We start from the raw sequence: 12,794 nt of genomic DNA on the forward strand, positions 1-12,794 counted from the left end.
TTCTCAATACTATTTGTCGTTGTCCTCTTTGAAGATAGTGGCAGGATAAAAAGAAGTTGGTTTAATTACTCAGATGGTCCTCACTTTGGTGGGAATGTGTCAATTTGGTATATGCTTTTAAAAAAGTTTCAATTGCATTCCAACCTCTAGAAAAGTGTCTCAATTAGGTATTTTTAAAAAAAATACAAACGGTGTTAATGACAATATGTTAAAACGTCATTTTTAATATAAAAAAAAATCAGTATAACATTTACACAAATAATAAATGTGATCCCAATTTGGAGAGGGATCATTACTCTATATTGAAAAAAAATGGGTTTAAATTGAATCAAAAAGACATATGTAAGGACTAAATATTATCAAAGAGACATATGCAGGGACTAAATTGAAATCAAGACAATGACATCTGGCACTGACACCGACACGTGGCAATGTCCTGCAACGTGACATAGGCAATGCCATATTTCACACCAGGGACCTAACACATGGTAACAAACATTTTTGCATAAAATATTAAAAAAATAAGCCAAAAAATTAGGGACCATCCGAATAATTAAGAAAAAAAAATCTTTTTCCCTAATAGTCAAGCGAAATTTACTCTTGTGGGTTTAAATGATCTTTCAAATTTCGTGGATGTCAACAAAATTTTATGGCTGAAATTATTTCCAAAAGAACTAGTACATTTATAGAATCTAAATAAGTAATTAAGATCAAACTATGTTGATGGCGGAAGATCAAGGTCAAATGACTATAATTTTGGGATATGAGATGATGAAAATTCATTGGTTAAGACATAAATAATTCATTTGGGTGTTTGTCAACTTTATTGGACCTTCGCCCCATGCCGATTTTGTTGGACCTTTGGTCTGAGTCGACTCGACTGGACCTCCAACCTGGACTAACTTGACTTGACCATCCACTTAAGCAGACTCAACTCGACCTTTGCCCTAGGTTGATTCGGCTCGACCTTTGCCCTAGGTTGATTCAACTCGAAATTTATCTCAGCACGACCTTCAACCAAGTTTGACTTGGTTCAACCTTCAGTTCGAGCTGACTCGACTCAACTTACAACTCGAGTCGACGTGGCTTGACCTTCGGTCTGGGCCGACTCATGTCTGTTGTTGAATAGATATTGCAATCTTTTGACCTAGAATTATTCATTGAAGTTTTTTACTTGTAATTCCTTGAGGAGTAGGGGAGACAAGTCCGATGCTACGATGGTAGGGAACAAGTGACAAGAAAACTAGAGTATAATTGTGATTATCATGTTTAAGTATTTACTTGGTTGGGTGTGATGTTTTGTATTTCTTTTAATGTCTTATCTCATTAAATTTCCTTCATATATCATTTTTTTTGTTAGCTTACCCCTATTTGTTTGTTTTGTGTGGTTGTTGTGTGTACGATGATCATATGACGTGTGTGCTATACGGGAGTAGGTGGTAATGCATATGCTTTTGGCGTAGAGCAGATACATGAGATGATGGGGTGAACTCAGGACTTTACTCTCTTTTATCAAGTTGTTTAATTTAAATATTAAAGGAGATGTAATTTCTTTTATTGTTCATTGTTATTTAGAATATTTTTAGACAATTGATGTTTTGAACTAGATAACTTAATGACTAAAATATAAGCTTTTACTTAAGTATGATTTCAACGATAATCATTTTCTGCTAAATGTGTACATTTTATAGCTTTCCGTGACATCCTAAATTGGGGAGTTACACCTCAAATGGTGACATGCATTGTCATGTATAGAAGATTCTAATTACTAATAAATTATTGTGTTTAGGAGATTAGAAATAACGCAAGCACAATAAAATAGTAAACCCAAAAGATAAATAATACAAATGAGGGAGGTTAAAACCTCTACAATATAATTGCCATATTAAAGATGGTATTAACCCTTATAAAAAAAAAGTGGGAAAATGGAGGTTTTAAATCTCTACAATAAAATAGTTGGAAACAAAGGAGGTTTCAAACATCCACAACATAATAATCATAAATAGAACAAGTTAAAACCTTCCAAAAAAACCTCAACAATATAAACGAGATAACAAATGTCGTCATAAACCTTTGCAAAAAAGTTTTGGAGAAACTATCTAAGAAGATTTAAAAATCCCCACAAATTAATTTGCAGAGGGTAAAAACCCTCATAAATTGAGATGATAATCTCCATAAAATAACCTTTTTTTTTGTAGTGTGTCACGATCTAGTATGAAATTTAGTCTCGCATAGGTGGACCAATAATCTTTATTCTTATTTGAATGAAATTGGACTTCATATGCCTTGTTAATATATTGAAGGTTATATACAAGGTGAATATATGTTCTTAAGTTTAAATGTGAAAAAGAGTATACAAATATTACATGATGACAAGGCACTTGAAAAGTTTGAAAATGATCACAATCACACCGTCAATAATTTAATCTGCCATTAATATTCAAAGTTCTTACCCAAAACGTGGAAATATTAGAACTTTAATAAAATGTCTTGAAATTCAAAACCATAAATTCAACTCCAGGTTTGCATAGTTCAAAACTGATCAAATAAATGTTTACAAAATAGTCAAATATAGTCCATAAAAACTTCCCAAGCTAGCCCCTCTCTAGCTCTAAGCGTCACCAACTCCACCTGAAACAATGTATGCTCTCGTGTAACGAATTACACGATCATCGTCAAACACACACACAGAAAGGGTGAGCTCATGTAATTATACATAAAATAAGCATAACATAAACTATAAATCATGGCCACCACCATGTACATCTAGATTCTACACACTTTAGTAATAACTTTAAGATGGCACTTGCCGCCACAAACCACAACACGTGGTTCCACCATCTACAAGCCATAACTCGTAGATATACATGCAGGAATATCAGGTTACGGACCACCCTCTGCAATGCCAGGTAGAGTTCCCAATACGAACCACAATTCGTACTCTCAACACAAGATTAGCACATCACTGACCACAACCTATGATTGCATAATCAAGTGGAGACCATCCGTACGAGCCACAACTCGCACACTCACATCGGTACCACTCACCATTCTGAGCCACAAATTAAGGAATGTCGTAAGTTTACCCTTCATCCCGAGCCACAACTCAAGGGATGTCATTATGAGCCACAACTCAAGGAATGCCATGTGTTTACCCTCTATCCCGAGCCACAACTCAAGGGATGTCATTCTGAGCCACAACTCAAGGAATGTTTTAGCAAGTTTCCACCCTAAAGTCATCACCCCAATCGTGTAGAATTCTCAATCTCATATAACCTGACCTATACTAGATCAGTACACACTTAACATGGTCTTAGGGATTCCAATGCTTCCACGAACTTGTCCGTTCGTGGTCCAATTCTACGAACTTGCCTGCTTGTAGTCCAATTCTACAAACCTCTTCGTTCGTAGTCCAACTCTACGGACCTCCTTATTCGTAGTCCAACACCTGTGATCCATCTAGTCATGAACTTCCTCGCTCGCAGCAACTCTCAAGTGTGAGCATGGAACATACGAACCTCCCCGCTCGTATTCATCACACGTTCCATAACTAATCACGAATCTACCCGCTCGTGATATTGTTAAGCATATCCCATACCAGAACCAACACAGCAAGCCATGCAAAATGCATCATAAATGCACCTTGTCACTCCACTATCGTCTGGCATAGCCTAAGTGCCACCAGGCGAAATGACAATGCAGACCGCCTGGCGGTTCCACAACACAGTCGGGCATCACGCCACATAGGTACTCTAATTCAGTTCTTACCATCCAACCATTCAATTCTCAAACATCCAGAAACCAAAATATTCATTTGTACACTTCTTATACTCTAAATTACATCATCAGAGTTCATATGCATCATTCAAGTATAAGCACACATTCATATATACTCACATCTTAAATCAATGCCAACATTCAACTTGAACCCAATAATAAACCATGCTTATATGAAATTATGAAATAATAAGGCAGCAGGCACATAACTCATTTATTCATGCAAAGCATAAGCCTTACCTCAATCAATAGCCATAGGGACCCCCATTTTACCAATTCTTTATGTCAAATTAAGATTAACATCAACACTTACTCATTTAAGCTCACATATACTCAAACAATTAAATCCCCCTTTATGCATGCTCTTAGCCATTATCATAGCATTATTACATTCATCTATTCTAATATCAATGCCCAACCAAATATAGTAGTCACATACAATCACTTTCCATGCATTAGACTCCCAACAATAACAATGATCAAATTATTAATAGTACACCAAGCATAAATCTAAACAAGTTAAATCAAGACCAAAACGACAATCATCTCGACCAATTTGTAACACAACATTATTGTTCGCAGCACATCGCCTGGCGGTTCTTGCTTCCCACCAGGCGATGCATCAAGATTCAAGACAGAATCCAAATTATGCACCTGTGATAAAACCCTAAAACCCTTAAAATCAAACCAACATCCAATTGTACGAATATCACATTAGTCCATGTTTCCAGCCTTCATACATGGCTAGTTTGATCAGGAAACACAATAACACAACAATAATAACTCGACACTCATGCTTTCCATTCATCCCCAAACCCCAAAGTTCCCCTGCATCTTGGTTCAATCATTAATCCATCATGAACATGCTATCCATAACAATTCTCATAAATTATAACAACCCACATTCAAATTTATATATATATATATATATATATATATATATATATATATATATATATATATATATATATATATATATACACACACACATATACATATATATATATATTCATAGGAAAACCCAACAATGCACAAAATTCAACCAAAACGCAGAATTTGAACAACTTAGTGCGTATTGCCTAGCGGGTCATAACTGCTGCCAGACAATTTCTGGAAATCCTAGAAATTAGACCTACACTGTATGAGTCACTTGGCGATCCATGAACACCGCCAAACGGTTTCTGGGAAGAAACCTAGAAAGTTGACTTTCAGCGTGAATTGAAAGAGAACAAGCACCACAGCCATACATCATACGATAAAAACATATAATTACACAATGTAGCATATAGTGCAGCTCCCTTCACCTGAAAATCTTGTTCCATAGCATTCTAAGGATTCCTTCTTGCACCAAACGTTGCTCTAACTTCAAGACCCTTCCTAGCCTTTGCAACAATTTCCCCTTATCACATTTTCATGCTTTGAAAAACCTCCCTAGCAGTCCCCACGAATTGGCACTCACAAACCACACTCTCCCTCTTTTCCCTCTCTCTAATCAATTCCTAACCTAAGAATTAAGTTCATTGATTGCCGAAAACGAAAATGATCATTAAGTTCATTAACTTGTGGTTTCATGTCAAGTAACTGCTCAACCCTCACTTCTCTGGCTCCCTTTACGACTGTTAGGGTTTCTAGAGTTTCTCCATTGTAGCAAAAAAATGATAAATGATAAAAGAATCATATCGCGCTAGCTAAGGTTTTCAAACCCTTATCCCATCCAATTACCAGGCATGTACACAACCAACAAGTCATTCCATATTTCTTAACATTTTATGCATCTCTATAAAGATGACACCAAGTCATGTGTTAATGCATGCACACCAAATAATTAAACAATTAAAATCTCACACAAATGGCATACATAAGACTCAAATCCAAATCCTCTCAACACCACTCAACACTTTCTACCACATGAGCTACCATTACTCCTTGTCATAACTCTCTACATTAATTACCATAAAGATCCCTTTAAATGCATTATTATTAAATAAATATTTATTTAATTTTCTCAGGTCTTACATAAGACATTGGTTGGCACTGATGGTGGGGAGTAAGTATCTCTAAAACCTCAATTCAAATTTTTCTTGATCATATTGATGCACATGACACATGGTCGATTGTTGATTTTTTTTTTCTAAGTAGTGCATTTATATCTTCCAAATGATGACCAACTATTAACATGGACTTTTCCTTCAGGTTTCGTTCAACAAACCGTCATTTTGTTCTTTTAAAGGTTGTTTTAATTAAAGCACAAATGGGCAATGAGTGAGCTCCCATTAGAACAAAGTTCATACATTCAGCCATATTAGTTGTCATATTGCCAACCCTGATGCCTCCATCATAGATCTGAGTTCACTTTTGTAATGGTATTATATTGATCCAAAAAGTTGCTTGGGGAGATTGGGATCTTATTGCGGATAACTTTACATCTAACATGGGTTGCTTGACCTGGAAAGCTGTAACAATGTAATAAATTCAGTAAGAATAACCTCGAATGGATTTGTCAATGAAAAAGTTAGGAAAGATAAGTAATTTTATTACCCATGTTAATAAATTATTTCTTCAACTCAGGATTTTGAACTTGTTGTTAAAGTTGGAGGCCAAATGATGCATACAATATACTAAGTGGAGACCTTCTACTTCTAAACCAACTTGTTCAGATTGTAAGGCTGACAATATGTTCTTGCTTCTATCCGTTATCGAACACAAATTTCATTATGGTGTAACGTGTTATCACAATAATTGAAATAATTATATTAATGTTTCCTTTGTCTCACCTTCCACTATTGCAAACATCAAAAGAAATATATTGTGATTCCCATCTTACGCGATTGATGTGAGCAACATCCCAAGATGAAGGAGTGATCCATTTATAGAAAATTTTCTATCGCTGAAGTCAGTAGCAATTATTGAAAATATTAAGTAAGGTTAAATATGTTTTTAGTCCTTAAACTTGTATAGGAGATTGGATTTCGTCCCTATTCTAAACTTTGATTCATTTTTATTCACAAACTTTAAAACTAAATGGATGTAGTCCTTCTCATTCAATATCATTAATTATTTTTCTTAACATGGCACACGACCTTCCACATTTGCCTTTTTAATGTTTACATGTGGCCTATTTGCTATTTACATGTGGCCACAACTAGATTCCAACAACCATGCTCCCCTTCTTCGGTAAGCTTCACCACTTTCTCCTCCTTCGTCTTCACCAACCTTGATCCATCCTTTGTCTCGATGATCACGTATACAATGGAAGCAACATAAGGTTGCGTGTATGGATCTCATATTTGATTAGGTGGTCAAAAGATGTAATTTTAAAGGTGGATATCAATGTGCGTATGTATGTTAATGATTTCATGTATGTGGGATTTTCTGGGTCTACCCAAGGTAGCACGAAGGTGCACAATGTTTAGTGGTGGAGTTTCAATTCCTTTTTAGATTCCGTGGTGACTCTTACCACCATATCAACCCCCTTCACCACTTTAGCACCTGAGTAGAAGGAGATTAAGTCTTTTATAATGGTATTGTGGGGTTTGTTGCTAGGTTTGTCACTATTGGTACTTTTGTTCTTGCTCTCTTTGCTGGTGCATAATTTGGGTACATCTCAAGAAGGTGAAGTGAATGAAGAAACTTAATCACTCTATTGAGTTGACTATTAGCTCAGATTAATTTGGTTCAACCTTCGATCAAGTTCAAGCTAACTTGACTTGACCTTTATCTTGGTCTAACCTTAACTCGGACCGAATCGACTAGATCATCATCATAGACCGACTCAGCTCAATCTTCAATTTTATTTATCAACATTTATATTAAGAAATCATTTTTTAAATATAAATTATAGAATGTATTTATTAATATCATTATATTATACCATATCAAATTTATCATTCAATAATCTAAATTAGAAACAAGTAATTTATTATAAATATATAAAAGTTTAATTAATTTGTAACCTTTCGTAAATGTGATAATTTTTATTAAGTTTCTATTAAATTTGTTTATTGTGAAAGTCAATGTAGTTTAATATTTCTATTAATTAGATAAGATAATTGTGATATTGCCGTTTTGTTTGTATATATTGAGAAATGTGATGTTGTTTTAGTATTAATATAAAATGGTATTTATAAAATCATAATTAAATTTTATTGTTAGGTTTCATGGTCACTCTGTAGAAAATGATAATGATTCCTTAATCAAAGTAACGTTTTTAAAAAATTAATAAAATTTACTTATAATACATTAATATTAAATTTGTTTTATATTAATTACGATAAATTTCATATTTTTAACAAATGTAAGAATTATCAGATCACCTAATTGATAAAAAAATTAAAAATAAAAATCTACTTGAAAGTTTTAAATACTTAATATTTTTTTTTTTATAAAATCTCAATTACAAAGTAAATTAATTCTGTACAAAAATTATAGGTTAAAATAATTCATTGGTCCACGTTTTTGTTCAAAAGTCTCAATTAGGTTCTAAGTTTTTTTTAATCTCAATTAGGTCCATAATTTTGAAAATGCGTAACAATTAAGTTCATCCCGTTATTATAATGATAACGGTATTAAGGATGTGTCACGTATTAGCTTTTCATTTTTTTGAATTTTTTTTAATTTTTTTAAAATTTTTTAAAATTTTCTTTTTTTTTGAAAATTATTCATGCCACTTTTCACGTCAATATTGTGTCACGTGTCAAGTCAGTAAGGTGACACGTATCAAGTCATTGTGTAAATCTCAATTTTGTCCATATATTTGTTATTTTGATTCATTTCAGTCCATTTGTTTTTAATTTTCAATTTCATCCTCTCCAAATTGAGACCAAATTTAATTTTTATATAAATTTTATAATGATATTTTTATTAAATATTTTAATAATATTAAGTTTATTTAAATTTTTATTTTACATTAAACTTTACTTATATTTTGTTTTAAAATTTTAAAATATTTATTTTAACTTGTTACAAAATTGTTTTAAATAATTTATATACAAATGTTAGAGTTGGTTTAAAAATAACAATTTTATAAATTTAAATATAAAATTTTAAAACAATTTTATAAAAAGTTAAAATAAATATATTTAAAATTTTTTAAAAAATATACTGAAATGTAATCAAATAACAAATATATGGACTAAATTGAGATTCAGACAATACTTGACACGTCAACCTACTGACTTGACATGTGACACAATATTAATAACATGACATGTGACATGAATAATTTTCAAAAGAAAAATAAGAAAATTTTAAAAAAATTTTAAAAAATAGAAGCTAACATATAACACATCCTTAACATCATACTAATAGAATAAACTTAATTGCTACACATTTTAAAATATATGGATCTAATTAAGATTAAAAAAAATCTTAACAACTAATTGAGATTTTTAAAGAAAAGAAAACGTCTATATTTTAACCAAAATTATATGAGCATTTTGAATAATGAGAAAGGTTAATGCCAATCCAGAATGGCCTGTGTTGCACAAGTCCATGAGAAAGAAGGTATCGCTGCCATGGTTCCCTGAGAAGTTGAAAATTGTGTTGAATCAAATTTTAAGGAAAAACCTCGCACCAATTTGTGGAGCGAATTCTGTGTTGAAGGGTCTTCTATATAACTTCAAAAGAACAATCTTGGTCGTTGAATTTTGGTGGGCCATGCTTGAGTTGTGATAGCCATCAACATGTTCTCCTGTTCCCACCATTTTTACTATATATTTAGAACCGTAAGAGAAAAAATGAAATAAACTTGGTAAGAAGAAGAAAAATGGCAAATTTTGTTTTGCGGGTTCCAAATACTTTAAGGAGTTTCGCCACGTTTGCTTCGTCCAACCCCAACGGTGCAATACTCTCTCTATTTCTTTCTGTCAATTGAAATTGCGTTTTTATTCTCTTTGTTTCATTTTCATATGGTTTATTGAATTGTTTAGGTGCTCCACCTGGTGGTTCTGGAAGCAGTAGTGGTGGGGGTGGAGGTCCTGTGATATTGGAAATTCCTATAGATAAGATTAGAAGGCCTTTGATGAGGACCAGAGCAAATGATCCAAACAAAGTTCAGGAATTAATGGATAGTATCAAGGAAATTGGTCTTCAAGTGCCAGTAACTACTTTCTCCCTTATGCTGATTCATGTTTAAAATCTTTGCCATTGCTTTGGGAGTTTATGTACTGTTTCTGCTATATTGGGTATGTCTCTATAAACCTAACAGGTTTATGGGAAAGTGAAGTTAGGGGTGTTGGCTTTTATACGTTTTTTGAGGATCTATTGGATGTACAATTGGATTTATGTGCTTAAATTGCATCTTTCTTTGGTCATCAAGCTTTGTCTATTCAGAGGGTATCCTAAAACGATTTTTATGGATTTGTTGCAACAATTTTTCAGTGAAATTTGGAATAGCAGTATCTTTGCATCAAGAAAGATTTTTCCCGTTTTCCTTTTTTTTACTTTCATTAAGAGGTAAGAGTTTCATGTTTCGCTGAAGGAGATTTCGAGATGTGTCTTTCTTTGTAGTATCTCAACTTAACAGGGCCACCCTTATGTGTGTTAGCCATAGATAGAACCTTTAGGAGTTATCAAGGTCCTCTCTTTCAGAGTCAGATTTCTTTTAGGAGTTGATCAATGGATGCAAAGATTCATTGTTACAACCATTTTCTTTTATATTGTGTACTTGTGACTGAGGATTAGTTGAGACAACAATCCTAAAACATGTATACTCCACTTCTTGTATTTTCTTTTCAGATTGGCCATTTATGATGATTACTTGATACATTAGGCATCTACTTTGTTTAATAGAACTTTCACCAGATCATGACTTTCACTAGAAAATAAAAATATCTCCTTGTTTGGCTTCAGACAACCATATTAAGCATACATTCAATTTATAGAGGACAATAAGACAGAATGCATCCCTTAACATTTATTTTGAGTGGAATTGTGAATAGTTGTTATCAAAGCTTGGTTGAATTTTAGTACAATTATTCTGAAGAAACTGATGAAAGTAACCAAAAATTAACACCAGTTACAGATGGCAGGCCTGTACCGACTACAATACCATTATTATTAAATAAATGTCTGGTTCATGAAAATATATTGCTGAACTGTTGATTCAAGTTTCTTTTAAGTGATGCAGATTGATGTCCTGGAGGTTGATGGAGTCTATTACGGTATGTTCTTTTCTGGATTGTCTGTGGAATCTTATAATTTGATTACCTGGTGGTGCTGCTCACAGTTAAAATTATAAGATTCCACCAACATCAAAATCAATATGTTATGAAGATCCGTCCATGCCTTCTCACAGTGAAAACTTTGGTTTGTAGGTTTCTCTGGTTGTCATCGCTATGAGGCTCACCAGCGCCTTGGACTCCCCACCATCCGTTGCAAAATACGCCGTGGTACAAAAGAGACTCTAAGGTAGGTTTGGTAAACTCGTTTCTAAAGTTTATGTGACTCAGATTCATCATCTCAGTGTATTGGTTTTCGTTTTGAATTGTGCAGGCACCATCTGCGCTAAGCTGTGATCATCTTATTGTTCAAAGTTGGTACATGATGATTAGCAATGACAGGACACAACACAGAAGTGTTCTTTTTCTCATGGCATTGTGATTCCTGTGGACATTGCAAATTTTATATATGATTTCTCTTAACTCTGTTATGTTGCATCTGTTATTGCTTCCTCAAGTTCTTTGTAGGAAAGCACTATTCTTCTGGTCACACCCAGAAAAGGATAACAAAGTTAGGAACAATAAACAACATCAAGCGTTATTATCTGCTACCCTTCTCTTGCATCAAAAAACAACACCAAAATCTGTTGCCTTACTTAAAAATAACATATTTAGCTAAACTTGTTTCGATAATGTGAATGTCTCGAGGTCTGAACTTTTATGATCAATTATTAAGAAGAAAAAATCAAGGAGGGAAAACAAAATGCCGAGAACAACAATGCTTAAAATTTTTAAGAATGGGAAACCCTCTCTAATGAAGGTAAAAGTGAAGGAACTCGCAGGTCAGTTAAACTTTCACTATAGCAATACTATGGATTACAAGCTTCATCCTTAGATGAATCTTTCGAGTTAAAATAACAATGCAACTTGAATTTGGAATGAAATTTTCTTTAGACAAATCACTTTTTCTCTTAAAAACAGTCTTTGTAAAGTTCTGCATTTTTTTCCCACACACTAGTTATTGTACAAGTGACATGTTTTGACTAACTTTTCGTAAGCATTTATAACAGAAATGAAAAAGAAGAAAAGTTTGAATTAGTTTTTGAGTAATTAAAGTTAGTTTATGCGCAAGCTTCATTTGTAAAAAATTTCTGATATAATTTTTATAAAGTTTTACTTTTAACTTATCCATAAGCAAATTTTAGTTTATGAAGAAATCAATCTAATTATTTTTTCCATTTTTCTTCTCTTGAAGTGTTTTGTGAAAAAAGTTAACCCAAAAAAACTCAATAACTACCACCACTAACAATAGTAATACTAGTGTCGCTGCCACCAATAGTATTATAGCATCACTAGCAATAGTAGTATTACATACAACATTAAAAAAATAGTAGTATTACCTCCACTATAACTATTACTACTAATATTGTGGTGACTTCCAATAACATAGTGCTTCACCAGAAATACTATTATTACCGATGGTACTAATAGTATTATTATACTCAACATTATTAATTTTAATAGTATCATTATCAACATTGCAAATAATGTCAGTAATACCATTCTCAACAATATTACTATTTTCACAGTGATACCACCCCTTGTATTATTATTGTTGCCATAATTAATATTATCTTTATTATTTATGTCAATATTACCACTAGGAATAGTATCACTATTATCGATAATAACAACAATATTTGTGTTATTATTACAAATTTTAGGACACAAAGGAGTTATACAGTATTGAACACAATTCTACATCTAAATGTTTGTTTAAAATATCACTCAATACTTTGATGATAACAAATAGTACAAAATTTTGATTTTATCTAATGAGTTCCCTAAGTGTGAAATAAT

At 32.8% G+C, this 12,794-nt stretch overlaps 1 protein-coding gene across 1 annotated transcript; it reads left to right on the forward strand.

The window, feature by feature from the left end:
* Positions 1-9,266: 9,266 nt before the first annotated feature.
* On the forward strand, positions 9,267-11,545 carry LOC114176771 (sulfiredoxin, chloroplastic/mitochondrial). The gene is made up of 5 exons (XM_028061928.1): positions 9,267-9,614; positions 9,705-9,874; positions 10,904-10,937; positions 11,091-11,184; positions 11,269-11,545. Exons 1-5 carry the CDS (start codon positions 9,542-9,544, stop codon positions 11,282-11,284), a joined length of 387 nt encoding a protein of 128 aa, XP_027917729.1. The 5' UTR covers positions 9,267-9,541; the 3' UTR covers positions 11,285-11,545.
* The last annotated feature ends 1,249 nt before the right edge of the window (positions 11,546-12,794 follow it).

The sequence above is a fragment of the Vigna unguiculata genome, chromosome 3 (assembly GCF_004118075.2).
Source record: "Vigna unguiculata cultivar IT97K-499-35 chromosome 3, ASM411807v1, whole genome shotgun sequence".
Lineage (NCBI taxonomy): Eukaryota > Viridiplantae > Streptophyta > Magnoliopsida > Fabales > Fabaceae > Vigna > Vigna unguiculata.